This window comes from Saccostrea cucullata, unplaced genomic scaffold (genome assembly GCF_032062105.1).
Source record: "Saccostrea cucullata isolate Sc308-1 unplaced genomic scaffold, CSIRO_AGI_Scuc_v1 ctg1888, whole genome shotgun sequence".
NCBI lineage: Eukaryota > Metazoa > Mollusca > Bivalvia > Ostreida > Ostreidae > Saccostrea > Saccostrea cuccullata.
The window spans coordinates 75,417-96,029 of record NW_026923852.1 but is presented as its reverse complement, the minus strand read 5'-3'; the positions used below and the strand labels follow the sequence as shown (position 1 = coordinate 96,029).

The following is a 20,613-nucleotide window of genomic DNA, read 5'->3' as shown; positions in this document are numbered from 1 at the left end:
CAAATGAACCGATCATCTAATCAAGTCCAACCTTGCTAAAAAGTACAACCTTTAGATTTTCCTTTTGTTGTCCTTGATTATATAGCTAACTAGTAGCTCTGTAGTTGGAATAATCTGTGTCTCGGGACAAGCCCTCACCACAATCATTAAACTGGGTCTGTAGGACATTTATCATTTTAACAATAGAACATCTAGTAGCCCTGATCCTATTACAACTTACAAGGGAAATTCTACCATCATGGTACATGTACAACTCACCAGTCTGCTGTGTTTATGTATCACTGAATACTGTGTAAGTATTGCAGACATTTATTTTTCATTTTAATGATAGAACATTTTATCTAGTAGCTCTGATCCTATTACAACTTACAAGGGAAATTCTACCATAATGGTACATGTACAACTCACCAGTTCACTGCGTTTATGTGTCAATGAATACTCTTACCCTCCCTGTAAAAGTATTGCAGAGCAAATAAAGGTGTACATATTGAGAATTTTTCATTCATTCATAACAATTAGAGTACCTGCCTTATTTCTGCAGGTAAAATCTTCAAAGACCAGCGGCGGATCCAGGAATTTCAAAACGGGAGGGCACAGTAGAAGGTCTGCATGGAAGCCCCTTAGGGGTCCAGGACAAAGCCTTAGTGGGGGTCCAGGGGCAAAGCTCTAGGAAAACGAGGAAATTCTGATAGATAATAGGTGTCTTTTTTTTCTTTCGATTTTAGGATACAAGTAGTACAAACAAAATTTCAAAAAGGAAATTCAAACGGGAGGGCGCACAGGCCGTGGATACACCTTTGAAGACAATGGTCTATTTGTGAGCAGAAATCACTACAGTTTACTAAAATTGGGAAAATTAATGAAAATAATGAATTCAATTAGATATTCTTGGACTTATATAATGCTAAAAATATTTCAATCTTTTACAAAGTGTGAGATTAACTGTAAATAACAATTTTTTAAATCTTACTTAGAGATAACTCTAACTGCATAAAATCAACTTATAAGTAGAGCTCTTTAGTGTGCAGTGTTCAGAGCATCAACAAGTCTATCTGATCTCCTTTCTCAGGAGTCATCAAAGGTAATTTACATTGAGCAAGTGAACATCATGATACATACATGTTTGTAATATGCCATTTTATTGAAAATAATCACATATAATCATTATGTAATGGACTTAAACAACAGACTTTTTTCCTTGAATCTGTAAATGTGATAAAATCAAATGCAAACCTATTAATACAATACTGTTTCACAAACCACACATTTTTAAAAGTGGGTTGACATATATCTCAAAAAAGTTTTATAAGAATTATCAAGGTCGAATATTCCATTAAAAAGCAAGGAACATAGTTACTTAGATGTTTCTCTTGTAAGGAAACATGTCCTTGACATTTTTGAACATCGTTCTGAAGCTCTTATATTGTTAAATTTACCATCATTAGTTACAATTTGTATAAAGTTAATATACAATTTACGGAACATTTCATGTAAGTATACAGGACATTAAAGGGCAACTCACTTTAGAAAACTGTGCTACACCATCATGTTAAATTTCTTTATATTTTTTAGTACCTATAAACAACCTATTTAAAATGGTGCCATCTTTGAAAATGAAAAAAAAAACACCTTTCATTTTAATCAACTCCAGGTCATTAACCAGTAAGAAAACAAATACAATAAATATACATGTACCAAGAAAATGAGTTTTATGTACAATTAAAAATCAAGAATGGGAACTAAGTAAACAAACTACTACTGTATGGTACTACACTAACATAATAATACTAGGGGGAAAAGACTGCACTCTGGTAATTTTTTTTTGAAATCAGACTTTAGAAATCAAAATTATAAGTATGAAAACAAACCATTTCACAAATCAATTCATTTTAAAGCTAGTTATAGGAGTTTGATTTTAAAAGTAAACTTAAAGAGAATAATATTTATACAAAAATTTATCAATTTTAGCAGTAGTTTAAGGTAATCATTGATGTAATCATAACTACGCTATGGACATGATGAAATTAAACGGAAACTTGCAAATACTTGCATCTAAATGAGAATACAATGGGGTATGGTATACAGAAATACACTGTTGTCATAATACGTGACAAGAAATATAGTTATACATTGATAAAAAAAACCCGCACAAGTTAGGTCAGAACGATCACCGGTACATACATATGTAATATCATCTGAAAATGTACCAGAGGAAACAAGGCATGGTCAGGTGGATTGCCTCCCCCTAACAACCCGGTATATAAAGATAAAACATTATCACTCGTAACAAGAGAGGACACGTATAATGCCATGGGAAACAACAACTAGTTTGTTTTTTACATATACATGATCAGTAAAAGTTTCTAATAAAAAAAATGAAGAATTCCATTAACGTTCAGTCTGTAGCTCAGTAATATACAATGTACGATCTAACTGCTGTCCCTTAATAATGCATGAAAACACCATTCACTATATATTAAGTACAATATAAATTCAATAAAAATCTTTTTTTTTTCAAATGTTTTTTTAAAGTGTCAAATATTTCATCAAGTTATAAATCAAATGCTTGGGGAAATATCTTCCACGATGTGTTTAACACCTAAACTGACATATAAAACCTAGCTAAAAAATTCAAGTCTCACAGCCTTAAATACATTTACATATTTGAAAAAATTAGCACTAATGACATTGGGATATAAAGTAAAATATGACAAAATGACCAAACAAATTCCACATGAACAGATGTATATTGAGAATGAATAGCTAGTAATATCTGTACACTATGGTAACAAAGTCATGTAGCATTGTAAAAACACATCTCTGCCTCTCCTAATTTTGTCCAGCATGAAGAGAAATGGTCTGGTAGACAACATACATTCTCCCTAATTTAAAGATCTAATAAATATGTTTTTTTTGTCCACATGTAATTTGTATCTCCTGAGTTAGCGGCAGTCTTCTTCACACAAGTCGTGTTGTCAGAACTAATTGCCCGTGTATGAGGTATGCTTTGTGGGATCTGTGTGGGGTTACTAGGTGGACACGGAGGAAATGTGGTAGTATATGTTCTGATTGGGTGAGATGCTCAGGTTGTGGCTAGAGGTGGACACATTTAGTGTACGACTTAACTGGCTCAAACGCTCCTTGACACAGATAGCCGACACTCGAGCCTCCGCGTCCTGGTCCCAGCATTCCTCTATGGTGGCTGCAATCTGCTCCAAGCCCTGTTCAAAATGATCACAATAAGTTCAGAAACAACAAACTTTATCAACAATCACATCACAAAATTTTGTGACCATATGACAATTCATTTGAGAATACATGTATACTTGTGTCTGTAACAACAAATAACTTAATAATCTAACATTTTTGAAAATTGATGTTAAACTTTTCAAATATTTCTTTTACTAAATTCATGCATCAAACATCAAGTTTTCCAAGACATATTTTCCTGACATTTTTAGATTTTATAAAAAAAATTCAAGCCTCAAGCTCTAAGGGTCAAATTAAGGAAAAATCCTCTACTATTTACAAGGTTGTTTTAATATAAAGTTAACAATTTCTGATATGTTATTCTGAAGAACCTTTCACAATATTTTTACTATATAATGAATCAATATAGTAGCCCAAATCCTGTCTTAAGGATTATTTAAATTTGAGTTAGCAAATCTGCTGATGAAAATTACCGGATGTTGAAGCCAATGATTCTTTATAGTTGGCCTCAGCTTCTTCATCACTACAAGTTCCTGCATATCCTCCAGTGTTGGGTGGGATCCTGCTTCCTCTTCAAACGGTAACTGGTACTCGTCAGCTGGTTGTTCAGAACACGAGTTCCGTGTCAGGAGCTCCCAGAGAACCAGTCCGCAGGCGTACATGTCAATCCGCAGGAAAGCATCCTTCCGGAAACTGATCGCACCCTCTAATATTTCAGGGGCCATGTATCGTCGTGTTCCAACCTATAATTATTAATCAGACACATTCTTATTACTGATGCATTTCAATAAATAAGCACATATGCTTAAAAAGGACTGCATGAATTCCCAGAGGTAACCCAGACTGGATATTACTTGAAATACTTCAAAAGTGATTCAGATCTTGTGACCTAGTTAGCATATCATGTTCATAATCATGTACACATATATTTATTTACCAGGCCATGCGTCTCTCCAGGGCTTTTACCAGGCTCAAATTTCAGCGCCAATCCAAAGTCAGCAATGCAAGCAGTCAGGTCTTCCTTCAGCAATACATTTTTGCTCTTGAAATCTCGATGCGCTACAGCTGGTTTAGACTGGCATCTTGTTAGTGAAACATCATCATGCAGGTAGGCTAACCCTACAATTCAGCAGATAAATTTTTAATGTTAAATATCATCATAATGTCAGAATCATATCATTTACGTTAATTTTATCATAAAGTGACATACCCCTAACCATGGATTCAGAGATTTTACACAACTGACTCCAAGTAACCGTGTTGCCCTTCAGAAAGTCACACAGTGAACCTTTCTCATGGAACTCCGTAATAAGCCACAGATTTTCCTCGTGTTTTTCCCCACCAACAAACAGTAAGATGTTGTCATGCTTCATATGGGGTAAGTTGTAGATTTCCTGCTCTGCCAGCCAAGAAGCTTTTTCTTTGAATGGCATGATTTTAACAGCCACAACAGAATTCAACATGTTGGCTTTCCAAACTTCACCAAACCTGGAAAATTAAATGAATTCACACACATGTATTACAATATTTAACTCACTTCAGAGTCATTAATTGTACAGACTCATTAGGCTATCTTTAAAATAATGTTTGCTTGCCCCTTCCCAATTCAGGGTTAAAATTATTGGATTATTTGGTAGTTTGGAAAATCTTTCTTTCCAGATAAATTCAGTATATTTGTTGACGGAAAAAGACTAAGAGGAATAACGAAAAAAAAAATATTGCGTCCTGGAATGTACGAAAAAGGTTTGAGTCGGTCCAATTTTTATTCAGTCTGTCATTATAGGCCAACCAAACAATTTTTTAAAGATGGCCTGAAGTGGCCTGTGTTACATGACTTACCTTCCATGAGCCCTGAGCTCTAACAGCTGGATGGGACGGTGGGGCTGATTAAACTCCTGGGTCCCCATCTCAGGGTCACTGGCTGGCAGCTGTAGGTGAGATGTGTACCTGAAAATGTTCACAAATTAAGATTATTGCTGTTTATATTTTATAACAATACAAATATATGAATAGCCCATCCTTGTAATGCTTGTGGTCTAAATAATTTTTATCTTTATCCAGGATATACATATTTATACAAATCAAAAGTGAAAACTCAAGAAAACATAGATCCACCTACAAGTTTCTGTTGTAGTAACAGCGCCACATGACAAACACCATGACGATGAGTATTACTAGTACTATGATAGGCACCAATGAATACATCATGATCTTCATCACTTTGTTGGCCTTCCCATTGGCATTAATTTTCGTGGTTGTATCTACAAAAACAAATTAATCAATCATTAAGATAAATTTATTATGAAAAGAATATTAAAAAAATCTCCTTAATCATGTGGGCATCAAATACCAGTTCAAAATTTGTTTAATATTCTTTATGAACAAAATCAACTTTCATTGGTTTTAAAGTCTTTTAAAGGACATTGCCCTTTCAATATACAGAGAAAAAAAAAATGCAATGATCACGCAATAATTTTCCAATGATTAACACTCCTCTGTAAAACTGAAAGTTCAAAGGTGAACACAGCAATGTGCACATTATAAGATGTATTTAGCTCACGAAAAATTAATAGAAATTTATTTATCTAGAGCTTTGCTCCTTGAAATTTTATTAAGGTGTTCAAGCATTCCACATTTTAATAAACATTTCACAAGTTATGACATTAATCATGTTTATATTATCAATGTTCAATATATTCTGATTTCTCAGAAAGATGGATTCATGGAAAACAGGCATCATCAGTTGTCCTTTTCAGCCTTGTAGAGATTCGGGGAGCAATACATTTGTAGAATGTTGACAGTAAATCTGCTTTCATTCTCTCATGTAAAATATTCAATATGAAATAAAATTCTAATTCTATTCTGAAAAGTTTTTCTTAGAGTATCAGAATTTTAATTCTGTTATTCTAATAAATATCTTTACATACACGTTTCTTTTCTTATACACACATTGACACAATACGCAGATATGTACAGTACAATTCTGAAACCAAGCCCACATGTAAATCTGTAGTATCTGTTACACTGTGTTAAACAATATGGTTGTAGTCATTACTCTTTGAACTCGTTAGTTCATTACTGATAAGTAGCATTCTTTAGATCCTATTTAGCTATTTTCACTTTAATTTCTTTGGTTTCAGGCAACATAACTTAGTCTGTTGTCCATCCCTGTCATTTCCATTATATTATATCAGGATAGTATAGCAGAATGCTTCACATTCTAACTTGTTTTATATGCACCCTGCAGTGCATATGGAATAATTAGCAAGGTACTGCATCACACATTCACTGCTCTATTAGTTACAAACCTTTCTCTGTGATTGACACTGGAGAGCTTCCTGCCATACTGATGTTGAAGTTACACAGATCTGTACGACAGCAACAGAAGCCCACGCTGTGTGTCTGGTGCTCACTGGACTGTACACAGCTGTCATTCTCACAGCCCTGGTTCTGGGTCCAACATCCTTGGTGCATCAGTTTAATTCCTGAAATATTTATCAGAAAAATTATGGGTGTTTATGGTCTGTGGATTGGGCATAGAAGTTGGAAAGCAAGTACAGTTGTGCAGCGCAAAAAGCCAATTGCACAAATAGAAAATTTTGACTACTGCATATTGATTCCATAGAGATGTTTTCTGCAGCAATAGAATCTTAATACACTGTATTGGTATTATCAAGAAATGTTAACATAATTATAGTTACAAAAAGAAAACTCCTCATTTACTATTCTGTACCTGAGCATGAATTGCAAGCAAAGCAAGTACATACTTGCTTTGCTTACAATTCATATTTCTGCACAGCATGTAAATGAGCACATATTATATTTGGTCTTATAGAAATGCATGTATTTTCAATGCATTATGAGGCATTCAATGAAAGCAGACCCAGACTTCATTTCATTGTTGGGTTTATAATGAAAGCTAGCAAGCATATAATCACCCAGACTTACCATTAGCTGAAGTATTGCTGGGACTCCAAGCAGTGAAGCAGTACTGACTTTCGTCATCGCACCTCTCATGTCTTTGGCAACTATTCCCTCCATTTTCCTTACAATCCGTATCTAACACCATACATAGCCGGGTTTTGTGGACAGCCAAAGCAGCCTCTGTTGACCAGCTGCCTATAAACAAAAACATCGGAATAAATGAGAGTAATCAATATACAGGTATGTTTAAACTTAAGTCAATGTGTATTGGAAATATTTAGTGGAAGGAATTCAAAAGTGTTCAGATCACATCTACATATTTATCCAAGTGAACCACAGGTAATTTAAATGATTCACTCCATTTCTGGATAACTTTCTAGAAAATTATCCTTACTTGAAAAATAATAGATTCAGAACTTGAACCCAACTGATATAGCATACACTTAAATTTCACTTTTAACAGGTCCAGCACAATACCCCGATAAAGGTATATAGCTTGATGAAGCTATATAGCTTTATCAAGGTATTTAAAATACCTTGATCAAGGTATTTTATGTAATGAAAATTCAAAAAAATTCTTTCAAAATTAATTACTGAAAGTCGAGTTCTGAGTTGTTGTCAGTAAATTCACCCATGCATGTAAAGTACTCAAACACAAACAAATCAGTATAAAAACGTGTCGTAAGAGGAGACGTTATTTTATGCTTTCTTTTTGATACCAGAGTGTTTTTCATGCACGAATAGACCATAGGCGCTCCCCATGTAATTCTGTAAATGACGTATAATAAGTATATATAGGTCTATCCCTCTATACTATAAAATATCCAAGGCTTGTAACTGGGCGCCATTGTGGATTTCGCCTGGGACCTCTGACTGACTTACTTCAAGGGTTTCTGGGGTATACTGGGCTGTTTATCAGCATCGGCTACTCTAATTTATTGAAATAAAATATTTGCAAGCTTTTATCCAGCACCATTCCGTTGCTTTCTCTTGTTTTCAAACATTTTTCTATTACTCCGTCACACATAGCTGATCTCGGCCGGAAGAAGTCGATTTCGTCGATTTTCAGCAACTCGTTCGAAAAATAACTTTCGGAAGTTTGACCATAGGCGCTCCCCAGAATTACATGGGGAGCGTCTATGGAATAGACACACTGTCAAAAACTCAGAACTCGACTTTCAGTATTTGATTTTTAAAAGAATTTTTTTGAATTTTCATTTCATAAAATACCTTGATCAAGGTATTTTAAATACCTTGATAAAGCTATATAGCTTTATCAAGCTATATACCTTTATCGGGGTATTGTGCTGGACCTGTTTAATATAAATAAAAAAAAAACAATTTAATATGTGAACTTTTCAAGACTTTCCGAGAGAATATTCCACATCTAAAACGTCATAAACATCATTTATTTAAAAATATACCATTCGTCAATGCTTACCCGTTAAATGCTGGAGAATAACGAATACAGATGTCAACACGTGAATCCAAAACATTCTTCTACATTTTTGATTTAACACGGTACATTTCCTTCGGTTACAATCGTTATTTTTCGCTGCTAAGAATAATTAATCTGAATATTTAATCACATTTTTCAAAAGCAAGCTATTTTCTTTTGTTAGATCTTTTTTCCTTACACAAAGCAATATGTTTGATAAAGTATGTCCTCTGTTTATTTTCACGAAAATGGCTGACTATTTTTTTCTAAAAATGCCCGGATGTAAAACTAAATTAGTTAAGTCGATCAGAGAGTTCTTCGTAATTCTATCAAGTAAGTTAATTTAAACCATCTTCATTATTCTGGGCACAATTCGTTTTTCCCTTTTTCAAAATCTAGTATGATGTGGAAAATCTTAATATGTAAATTTATGTATTTATATAAATAAAGGTACAATTGTGGTGATTTTTCGTGGGGTTTTTTTTCCATATCAGTAGAGACTTGCAATATTGCCTGTAATTTATGCATAGGGTTTCCTTCCTAAATTTATTACCATCGTAAATAATACTTTTTTAAATATTTCTTAAATTTGAGGATTACATGTGCTTTCTAAAATCTATAGAGTGGGGTTATTTTTATTTAAGAATTTATTTAATTTATGGGGAGATCTCGATGTAGTAAGTAAAAGTATATTGCAGTTACTGTATTTTTCTCTTACTGAGTTGGTCTTCTCCTAACTAGGTAAAATGAGGTAAAACATGTAGGAAAATACAAAATTTATTTGTATCTCCAACTTTAAGATAATCGGAACTTCATGTTTCGTTTGTTAAATTATTTATTCATTTAATCATTCAAAAATTTATTTATTTATTTATTTATTCTATGTAATTTATTTATTTATTTATTTATTTATTTATTTATTTATTTATTTATCTTTTATCAATTTTTTTTTAACTAGTATTTGATTCATTTATTAATTCATTCATTTTTACTTTTTAAATAACTGACAAAATTTTTTTTTAACCTTCACAACAACATTCTTGCAGATTTAGTATAGGGACGGGTATATGCCTGCTTTACCTAATTAAATCGAATAATACCCAGCTATGCTTTATAATGAGATTTTATCAGACGGTTATGTAAGATATGGTAATACAACGTAAGACAAACATTTTCCCAGTTCATTTAAATTACACATGCTGTTGTTATATGACGTAGCCGATCAATCAATAGATCTGCTTTTGTTTGCGTTCAATGGCAAGGGAGAATTTTATTCTGCTTTTTAAATATCGCAATCCTCTTCGCCCATAAGACGTATTTTGAACACGTTGTTGACTTTCGAACGAATACCTTTGTATTTTTTACTATGCATAAGGAATGAGTGGTGATAAGAGTCATATCTTTTAAGGCCCGACTTAAATCGTTCAGGTCCAATACGTTTACCTGAAATGAATGGACTATAGTCTCACTCATTTGCCAGGTGTGTGGGAAGTGTGTGGTATAATATTTTGACACTTACAAGTTTTGGAATTCAAAATGTCGGATCTTGAAAGTGGAATGGAGGATCGCAATAATAGTGAAGAAAGTGTGATCGAGGAAAAACTGAAGTCGGATTTTTCTGAGGTGTTAGATCGATTAGATGAAATTAAGATCGATGCTGATTTAGAAATGTCAGAAGTGACGAGAACTGAGGAGGAACACGAGGAAGAGGGGTCAGAAACTCTGTCCACGGGGGCTAGTTCTTCCACCTCAGAAGTTACCGGTGACAAAGAAAGTACAGGCAGCGGCCAGGATGTATCCCCAGAGAGTAAAACCCCAGAAAAGAGCGTACCAAAACGCCAATCGTCCGAGAAGGACAAGAAGAAAGGGGATTCTGTGTTATCGAAGCTTCGAAAACTTACCAAGTTTGACAAAGCTCCTAAAAGCAAGGCGGTGACGACTCCTGACTCTAAATTTCTCACTATACGTGTAGACAAACTACCACAGATTTTCGTAGCAAAATATCTTGGAAAGAAAGAAGTGAAAGGCTTATTTGGACTTCATCATGTGCGAAAACCGGTGGATGAGCTCGTTAGAGTGGTTAAAGACAGTTTGTTGGCAAATGAGAAAGTGGAGTTGCCTCTGACTTACGTGGTCATTTCTGGTCGAGGAATTGACATCAGGGAGCACAAGGCCAATACTGTCAAGGACAAGGTCAATTATGGACTCATACCCATCGACTTCATTTCCTACGGTGTCCAAGATCTAAAGTACTGGAAAGTGTTTACTTTCATTGTAGTGAATCAATTGTCCTCACGGACCAAAGAAATGGAATGTCACGCTTATATGTGCGATTCTACAGCAAACTGTCGACGGATGGCTCTGGCATTGGGAGTTTCATTTAATGTGTACAAAAACAAATTGGCGACCGAAGGAAAAGCACATAATTTTCAGGTGGAATTGAGACCTCCGGACGAACTTGCCGATGAGTTTGGAAAGGATTTCGAAGCTTGATCATAACAATATTTTTCTAAGGGAAAATGTTATTTGTGTTCAACATTTTTTAAGACTAAGTTGCAATGAGAGTGTACTATAAACTTGCCATTTACTCATGAAAGTGTCCAAGTATTTATTCGAATTGTTTAAGTCATTTCTTGTCATATAATATGATTGATAATTTGGAATCTAATACGAAATTTGTGTCAAACTGAACGAATCAGTTAGCATGACCGAGTACTCCCTGAACTGCAAAAGATGTCCATGTATACCGGTATATGAGGTACGCACCCGGTTTTGGTTACAAGGTACAACAATGACGTTGTTGTTGTTTGCGGTTGACACAATGACCTGTTCAGATCACCTTAATTTTAAAGTGTAGGATCAAGTTACAACTGCAATTCATTGTTACAACAATAGGTACCATTCAAACGCTAGAATTTTCTCTCCAGTCCTGTCTATAAAAGGGCAAAATCACTGAAGCAAACGGTGTCAATATTCAAGTATTGTATGTATAATTCATGCCTTTGGCTGTAACAAGATAAAATCTTGTGTATATGTTACTTTTATTTAAAATGCAGTCATGTACTCTCCTGATCATGAGGACAAATATTTTTACATTTAATCATATTTTATAAATGGCCAACGACCTATGTTATTGCTTTACATTTTAACTTATCAGGGACAGGGCTTTTGTTTCTTTTTATGATGGAAATACATTATCTACAAGAGAGAAAATTATTATTCTGTTGTTTCTTATAAAATGATGTTTTTACATAAAGATATAAATTAACCAGTCCATTTTACTTTAAGAATAGATATGAAAAAGTAGCATTAAATTGCCTGTTGTGCATAATCATATTGAAGCCATTTAGTTGGAATGTACATATTGTACTTTATTCCCCCACATTCTTTTCGAGCCTTAAAGTCAAGACTATATAATCCCTTTTCGATCTCAATGCTGGGCTGCCTTAGCTGATCCTTGGTAAAGAAAACCAGATTGCAAGATTTGTTTTACACTATAACCTTCCTTATCAAAAGTCAAAACGTTTAATTTCATTCTGCCATTTTGACCAAGTTTGATAGTTCCTCTTTAAAAAAAATGTTTCCTGTCGTTCAGTTGTATACTAGTATTCAAGAAACGCGTAAATAATAGAACCCCTCAGTGGCTTTGCCAACCATTGCCTTATAACTGGAAACACTATTACATGTATATGTCATACATCTACTTAATATTTTCTCCTTTGTACCTGTTATTAGTTCTAGCATTAATACTGCATTACTATCACTCAATATAGATTATAATGCATTCATTCAGCATCCATATTTTAACTACTAAATTCTTGCAATTGCAAATTCCATTAGCAATATCATATCAAACAGTGCTTTAATTTTCCAGAAATTTTGCAGACAGACACACGGGCAGATAAACGGTGAAAACATTACCTACATTGGGGGAGGAAACCACGAACTTACACCAAGTTCCTTCTTATACCAAAGAAAAAATTCTGAAGTAGATAATTTATTACTATGAACAATCTAAATGTTGGCTTTTGGGATCAACGACTGACAACCATTATATTCTCACTGCACGTGCAAATCACAACTTGATCCTCTTCATTTAAAGCAATATGAGATGCATTTTTGAAAATTTTATTCTGCTGTTAAAATGTGTTATCATGATAAATTTGTATGTAACTTAAACCTTTATGACCAATTGGACTAAAATAAAGCAGAAGAAAGACTTCCATATATAATCCAATGTACAGTTTTATATAAGAAATCATTATTGTACAGGACGACAATAATGTAATTTTGATTCAATCAAAGCTTATGAATAGTTCTTCCATCGCAAATATGAACAACAAAAGTTTATTAACGTTATTTTTTCTGTCATTGAAATAGTTATTTACAATTTTGAAACAAAAATATTCAGACATCAAAGTTGCAGCTCATATTGCTTTAACATTCAATTGCAAACACTGAAATATATCATCACACCCAAAGGTCACCTTCAACTTGTTCAAATAGACGTATACATGTACTTTATCAGAGTTCGTTTGCAAATGTCTTCTTCAAGTGTATTTGCAAAGAAATTGCGTTCGAGCACATATAATGTAGGGTATTAAGTGCAGTTCAAAGATACTAGGACAAAAAAGTCTGAATACTATTAAATTCAAAAGAAAATGCCTTTCTGGTGACTATATTTTTACTGTGAATGCAGCAAAACCTAATTTTAAATGACACACCAAAGACACAAAGTCCAAAAATATTGTTATCTTATACAGTGTATAAAGTTAAAATATTTTGCTTCCTGGACGTCTCCTGATATAGCTAAATTATCAAGTATAAGAAGTATTAAACAAACACTTCATGTAATATCCTGCATATATTATCTTATAACTAAATATCAAGTGGTGGGCCATGATTGAAAGATTGTATCATCCCTTAGGATAAAAAAAATCCATCAGTATAACAATTTCTACACACATCTTGATACTATATCAAAACTATATAACGATAGCTAAAGTACATAAATCTGCATGTATACATACCTTATGTTTTAAATGAAGGACGACCAAAGTATATGTTTTAAAACTATTTCAATATATAGTTTATTTCAGTTTATTGAAATGGACCTTTTCAGTACAATCAAGGCAAGGTATAATACATCAGATCGCAAGTTTGAAATCGAAAAAAAAATTAAAGATTTTGGGGGGCTATAATTACATAACAAAAATTACATGATAATTCATTCATTTAAACTTCTTTGATAGAAAATTTGAATTTTAACTCTGTTTTCATTTCTTGAAATGCAATGTAAAGAAAATATTCGTACTTTAGACCCTTTGAGTTGTGACTTAAATTCATTTTCCTTCTCAAAGACTTTTTTCTGAACCTAAGATCGTCATTGAAAAATAAACATTTACAATGTGTTGTTTATAATATTTTTTCATTAAATGGAACGGGGGTTCATCTTCTTCACTTGCATGATTGGGAATTTAAGGGGAGGGGGTAAAGGAAGATAATTTGTGAAAGTGACATTAAATTCACAAAAAATAGCTTTTGTGCTTGTACAGTAACTAATGGGCAATACTAGTATGACTTTTTTTTTTTTACTATGTTGGTATGTTCACAAAAGATGGAAATCGCTATTTATTAAAAAAAACATTTCCACTGAAGGTCAGTGAACCTTCATACTCCTTTTCAAATTTTGATGAAATAGGGTGAGATTGAGAGCAATAAACCGTGTGAAAGCCAAACGCTTGGCATAATGAGTACGTAATTGTGTCTCAAGAAAAATTGTTCTGTTCGCAGGCAGTTGGTTTTAATTTTTTTTTTCATCGGAGTACGTTATAGATAATGTGATTTATTAGGTAGAATTATTTTTATGAAAATAAAGATTAATCAGTGGCGTAGCGCACGCAAATGAATACACATATTTTTCACCCGAAAAAATAGTAATATAGAATCCAAACTACGTAGTAGGTTGGTCAAATTTTGAACTGTAGTCATGCATAGAATAAAAAAGGGGGATTCTATTTTAAATGGATTCTTCTCTTAATGTACATGTATTTCAAATCATTTGTACATACATGTATATATCTAAAAAACCAATTTGACTGTCTGCAACTAAAATGAATCATTTTACAATGTATAACTAACAATTCAAATTTCCTGCATTTTTTAAAAATATAAAGGGAAATCTTTTACGTACAATGTAAGACATGCACGTATCACAATATCGAAGCAAATTAATTATGACGTCATAATCAACTAACTTATTGTTACGTCACAAATAGTTTGTGTGTTGTTAGATACAGTCATTGCCTTGGGGCTCTGTAAAGATCATGGGTCTTTTTCAAAGTTGCTTTGCCAAAAATAACAAAGTGGGCGTGATGAAGGAAGAGATGGAGGCGTACGAGAAAGTACGACGTACAGTGGTTACAGACGAAGTAACAAAAAAGAAAGGCGGTGTGGCTTTTGATCTCACCTTCGTTTCAGAGGAAACCCCAAATATGCCTCCACCGAGATTGCTTGAAAACAAAAAGGAGGATTTTGAGAAATGGAGAGGTAGGCGTACATGTATATCCATTCAATGAGGTTATTTCGACTGAAACTTTTTTGTCTAATGTAGTAGGTATTAGTTTCTTCCAAGTAATTGGAATGCGAATGTTTATGACTAGGAAAAAGTATCAGTATTTGTACCAATTTGAAATTAAAACATTTTGTATTTTAAAATTATCTCTGTTTGACAGAGTCTCAGGAAAAAGCCCAGATTGAGAAGCAGGAGCGGGCACAACAGAACAGAGAGGAAGCCCGCATCCAGAAAGAGATTGAAGTGGCCCACAAGGAGATGGAGAGGCTCGAGAAATACATCAACATAGATATATCACTGCCGAATAAATTGGACTCTTCTTCCATTGACTAAAATTTTAATTTACACAATGCTTTAATCTGTAATTTTGAAAATTGGAACCAAAGAGGGGATACCCGAGCCCTTTATTTGCTCTATTTGGCTTATAATTTTACCTTTTTTCTTTTTTGGCTTTTTTTTTTTTTTTTTTGATATTGTAAATTACCAATTCGCAATGTGGGGCCTTGGAGACAGATCTAAGGCTAGCACTGTGAAACAAAATTTTACTATTCCAATATGTTCACTTTTTCGGAACATTGGCCCTATAAATACTCATTCCGTCAGGGATCAGGAATGGGTATTACGTTGGAACACCCATCCCGTCAGTGATCAGGAATGGGGGTTCCTCGTCAAAAACTTCTAAATTGTAAATGAAACATCCGTTTAGAGATGTCCAAAAGCTTCGTTGTCCTCTCTTTTCAAAAAGCTGGTATTCAAAGGTTTAATAAACTAATTATTTGCAAGCAATTTACGGTGTTTTCTTATTTTTGTGAACAAAAATGTGTGTGTACTCTTTTTGCACTGAATTTAAGCATATCTCGGATAGAAAACATTATAATGTTAATTTTTTTAGCAGTTCTGAGGTACTAGTACTTATGCTATGGCTTGCAAAATCAATTGTTTTCCTAGCTTTTGAAGAACTACTCATTTCAAAATTTGCAACATCATCAGGTGTGCTGAATCTTTAAAAATATAAATTTAAGAATTTTTTACCACACTAAAAAAAGTACTGTTCCAAAAATTAAATAATGAGCATTTAAAGGCAATGTAAACAAATCATTTCACTACCTCATGTAATAAATTTTAAAAATCGTCAAATATCAGGCACCTCTCTGAATGAGAAGAGATAAATTTCACATGTCACATCTCTGAAAAGAAAAAGAAAATCAGAGTGAAAATAATGACTTTATCAGCATTATATCTTTGCTGACAAGGTCATTATATTGACAATGCATGCAACTTGCGAAATTATGATTTTAAATTCTTGTTTCTTCAACTTGTTTGTTAATTGCTTGTCTCGTTTTAGAAATTGTTCGTACGTAAGGCAATGCTCTTGTGTATCAAATCAAACAAGAAACATGAGCCTAGTATGCAGGTGAGAGGGGTGCATACCTCTATTAAAATAGGCACTGAAATATGAAAAAGATGCGACAGACGTAATCTTTCAATAATTTCAAGCTCATCGAGTATCAAATTGAATCATCTGATGTACCCATTAAGTGTTAATTGATTATTATAATGTTGATATCTAAATATCAAGTTGAAGGCATCAGAGTGATCAAATGCTTTCCGCTTTTTCTCATGTTAAAGATTTTGAATAAATTCTGCTTCATATATATACATGTATATTAATATGTTTATTCAACAATCAAGGGCCCTCGGGGGCATGAACAAATTATTACAGTATGATTACACAGATTACAATTCTGTATCATAGGTTTATAATGTAATATGACTAGTGATTAAGTTTGACATTGAGAAGTGCATCACCACAAGATGTATCATCATGAAAATGTAGGATTTACTGGATCAAAGTATAGAAAAACCATAGGATGATTAAAAAAAAACAAAAACAAACAAGAGGCCCAGGGGCCACAGCGCTCACCTGAGCACATCAGCTAGGAAAAAAAACACATATCAGATCAGAACTGAAAGTTAATTTAAGTTGGGGGGGGTTGAATTTTAACCCCCAAGGGGATCATAACTTGAGTGAACTAGAATCTACATTACCTGAGGATGATTCCATACAAATATTACTAATCCTGGCTTTGAAGTACTTGAAAAGCAGATTTAAAAAGGTTTCCCTATATATTCCTATGTAAAACTTTGGTCGGCCATTTTGGCCACACCCTTACCCCGGGGTCATGACTTGAACAAACTTGAATCTACACTACCTGAGGATGATACCACATGAGTTTCATCTTTCCTGGCCCAGTGGTTCTTGAGAAGAAGATTTTTAAAGATTTTTCCTATATATTCCTATGTAAAACTTTGATCGGCCATTTTGGCCCCGCCCTACCCCTGGGGGTCATGACTTGAACAAACTTGAATTTACACTACCTGAGGATAATTTCACATGAGTTTCATCTTTCCTGTTTCAATGGTTCTTGAGAAGAAGATTTTTAAAGATTTTTCCTATATATTCCTATGTAAAACTTTGATCGGCCATTTTGGCCCCGCCCTACCCCTGGGGGTCATGACTTGAACAAACTTGAATCTACACTACCTGAGGATGAAACCACATGAGTTTCATCTTTCCTGGCCCAGTGGTTCTTGAGAAGAAGATTTTTAAAGATTTTTCTTATATATTCCTATGTAAAACTTTGATCGGCCATTTTGGCCCCGCCCTACCCCCGGGTCATGACTTGAACAAATTTGAATCTGCTCTACCTGAGGACGATTCCGCATGAGTTTCATTTTTCCTGGCCCAGTGGTTCTTGATAAGTAGATTTTTAAAGATTTTTCCTATATATTCCTATGTAAAACTTTGATGGGCCATTTTGGCCCCGCCCTACCCCCGGGGGTCATGACTTGAACAAACTTGAATTTATTCTACCTGAGGATAATTTCACATGAGTTTCATCTTTCCTGTTTCAATGGTTCTTGAGAAGAAGATTTTTAAAGATTTTCCTATATATTCCTATGTAAAACTTTGATCGGCCATTTTGGCCCCGCCCTACCCCCGGGGGTCATGACTTGAACAAACTTGAATCTACTCTACCTGAGAATGATTCCACATGAGTTTCATTTTTTCTGGCCCAGTGGTTTTTGAGAAGAAGATTTTTTAAAAATGCCATAAATTTTTCTCTAATTCATAATTATCTCCCCTTGGAAAAGGGCATGGCCCTTCATTTGAACAAACTTGAATCCCCTTCACCAAAGGATACTTTGTGCCAAGTTTGGTTGAAATTGGCCCAGTGGTTCTTGAGAAGAAGATGAAAATGTGAAAAGTTTACGACAACGACAACGACAACGCCAACGCCAACGCCAACAACGACAACGACAACGACGGACAAATTTTGATCAGAAAAGCTCACTTGAGCCTTTGGCTCAGGTGAGCTAAAAAACAAAACAAAGCAAAAAAAAAACAATTAAATAAAAATAATAAATATAAGATTAAAAAAAAATTCTTGTAATAATGGTAGTACTCTGATGTGTAACTAGTGCATCTTGAATACAAAGGGCACCAGGGGATGATACCTCTATACAGCCAGTCAGGCAAACCTGTACCCTAAGTATTGAAGACGGTCATTCAAAAAAATCATTTAAGTATTAACAAAAATAATAATTTCAATTAATAAGTACTTAGCACATAATTATAAACTTGATGCAAACTAATCTCTTGGAGTTAGTTCAATAGATATTTAACATTCTAATCTGAATATATGTATACCCACATACACAAACATACACTCACTGTTACACATATCCATGCATACAAAAATAATGATTTACATACAAATATATGTATATATATAAACTAATGGTACTATCATGTATAAATGTAAATCTGTGATCTTGAAGGTAGCATACAGTTAACGTAAGAAAAGGTAACTTGGATACAGAGGGTACCAGGGGACGATGCCTCTGCACAGTCGATTATACTGGCAAACCCGTACTCTAAGTATTCAAGACACCCATTCTGTACATTTTGGAAGGTAGCATACAGTTTACAAAAATTTAAGGTTTCTAGAATCATCATCTCAACATCTTGATCAAAAATATTCTATCAAAACAAACTGAGGGTTCTTAAACTAAAGAAATTTCAGATGACATGAAGCTGAAAGTTGTTAAAATTATAAAATTTGATTATTCTTACATATATATCTTAAGCATATGTCATTTTACCTCAGCATGAAACAGTATGAAACACTGGCTTTGTGAATATACTTTGTATTAGAAGACAACAGGATTGTATAGCAAGTTTTGATAAAATTGTAGAAAGATTTAGAAAATAAATTCAGGAAAAATGGTTGAGTTACACCAAGGACATATTCATAACACAAAGGACATAAAAGTAACACAAAAGACGTTTTGTTCAAACCTTAAGATTAAATAATAAATTTGTTCCCCTTCCCCCGCAAAAAGCACAACAATGGCATTATCTAATAGATGTTAATGAAAGTATATGATTTTAAGAAAAAATTGCTTGAGATTTCATTTCTTTTTTACATTTGGAGTCCGACTAGTAACATTAATGATTAAAAAGTAACAACATAGACATAATTGTCCAATTATAAAGATACGCAAACATCAACAAAAAATAAAAATAAGTTATGCATGAATAATGCAGGATTACTAACATAGGACCTAGAATCATAGATCGGTGCATGTACAAGTATTTGTATGTCAAAAAAAGAAGTTGTAACACCAAAGACAAAAGATAACACAAAGGACATCTCACTTTATTTGTTTTGTTTTACATACAGCCTCCTTCCACACTGGGTTATCTATTTAATATTTCCTACCTACAGGATGTGGAGGACGAATTATAACCAAAACGTCACCTATGTTGTTCTAATATTCATCTTTTACAGTTTTTGGTCAAATTTAGTTTTTTTTATCTTCATTACTGCTTTGATTATACATGAAGTTCTGATTGTCTCTTTTCCAGTGTTTCAGCATTTTTATCTGGTTTCTTTTCCAGGGTCTCATTGTTTTCAGTATTTTTATTCATTTTTTTCCAGGAACTCTGCTTGCTGTAGTTTCTCTTCATATGTACTCTTTTGTCTGCCCTTCCTTTTTTTATAAATTATTTGATTTTATGTTAAGTGTTGATCAGCTGCATAAAGAAAATACCTTTGCCTAATGCCTATTTGTTGATTGAAATAAATTTCAAGATATGCTGGGAAAGATAGAGATCCATATTAAGTACTTCCTCTACTATAATGTCAACTTTTACTTCAGCGCTCTGACTTCATTCCAAAAGTTTTATTTTATTTTATTATTTATTTTATTTATACTTCTATAGTGTAAGGTTTACAAACAATTTCCAACCTTTACGGGGATTATCAATTAGACAAATCTGCATGAAGAGTATCTTCATCTACATTCAAACAAAAATTCATGATTGGTGACAGATGCATTGTTCCTCTGATATATAATCTTTTGATATCGCTTTTGATAGTGATGAAAAATTCGTAAAGTT

The 20,613-nt window shown here is 33.6% G+C and overlaps 3 protein-coding genes across 3 annotated transcripts; 2 read left to right on the top strand and 1 right to left on the bottom strand.

Moving 5' to 3' along the window:
- Nucleotides 1-1,120: 1,120 nt before the first annotated feature.
- LOC134265117 (activin receptor type-2B-like) lies at nucleotides 1,121-8,845 on the bottom strand. Its single transcript, XM_062747353.1, has 9 exons — nucleotides 8,576-8,845; nucleotides 7,159-7,329; nucleotides 6,519-6,695; nucleotides 5,330-5,471; nucleotides 5,050-5,157; nucleotides 4,421-4,698; nucleotides 4,148-4,329; nucleotides 3,684-3,953; nucleotides 1,121-3,221 (listed from the first exon to the last, which is right to left on the bottom strand). The coding sequence occupies exons 1-9, from the start codon at nucleotides 8,628-8,630 to the stop codon at nucleotides 3,030-3,032; spliced, it is 1,575 nt and encodes a 524-aa protein (XP_062603337.1). The 5' UTR covers nucleotides 8,631-8,845; the 3' UTR covers nucleotides 1,121-3,029.
- Nucleotides 8,846-9,745: 900 nt separating this feature from the next.
- On the top strand, nucleotides 9,746-11,801 carry LOC134265116 (uncharacterized). The gene has a single exon (XM_062747352.1). The coding sequence runs from the start codon at nucleotides 10,109-10,111 to the stop codon at nucleotides 11,063-11,065; it is 957 nt and encodes a 318-aa protein (XP_062603336.1). The 5' UTR covers nucleotides 9,746-10,108; the 3' UTR covers nucleotides 11,066-11,801.
- Nucleotides 11,802-14,827: 3,026 nt separating this feature from the next.
- LOC134265110 (uncharacterized) lies at nucleotides 14,828-15,932 on the top strand. The gene is made up of 2 exons (XM_062747346.1): nucleotides 14,828-15,121; nucleotides 15,307-15,932. The coding sequence occupies exons 1-2, from the start codon at nucleotides 14,899-14,901 to the stop codon at nucleotides 15,477-15,479; spliced, it is 396 nt and encodes a 131-aa protein (XP_062603330.1). The 5' UTR covers nucleotides 14,828-14,898; the 3' UTR covers nucleotides 15,480-15,932.
- The last annotated feature ends 4,681 nt before the right edge of the window (nucleotides 15,933-20,613 follow it).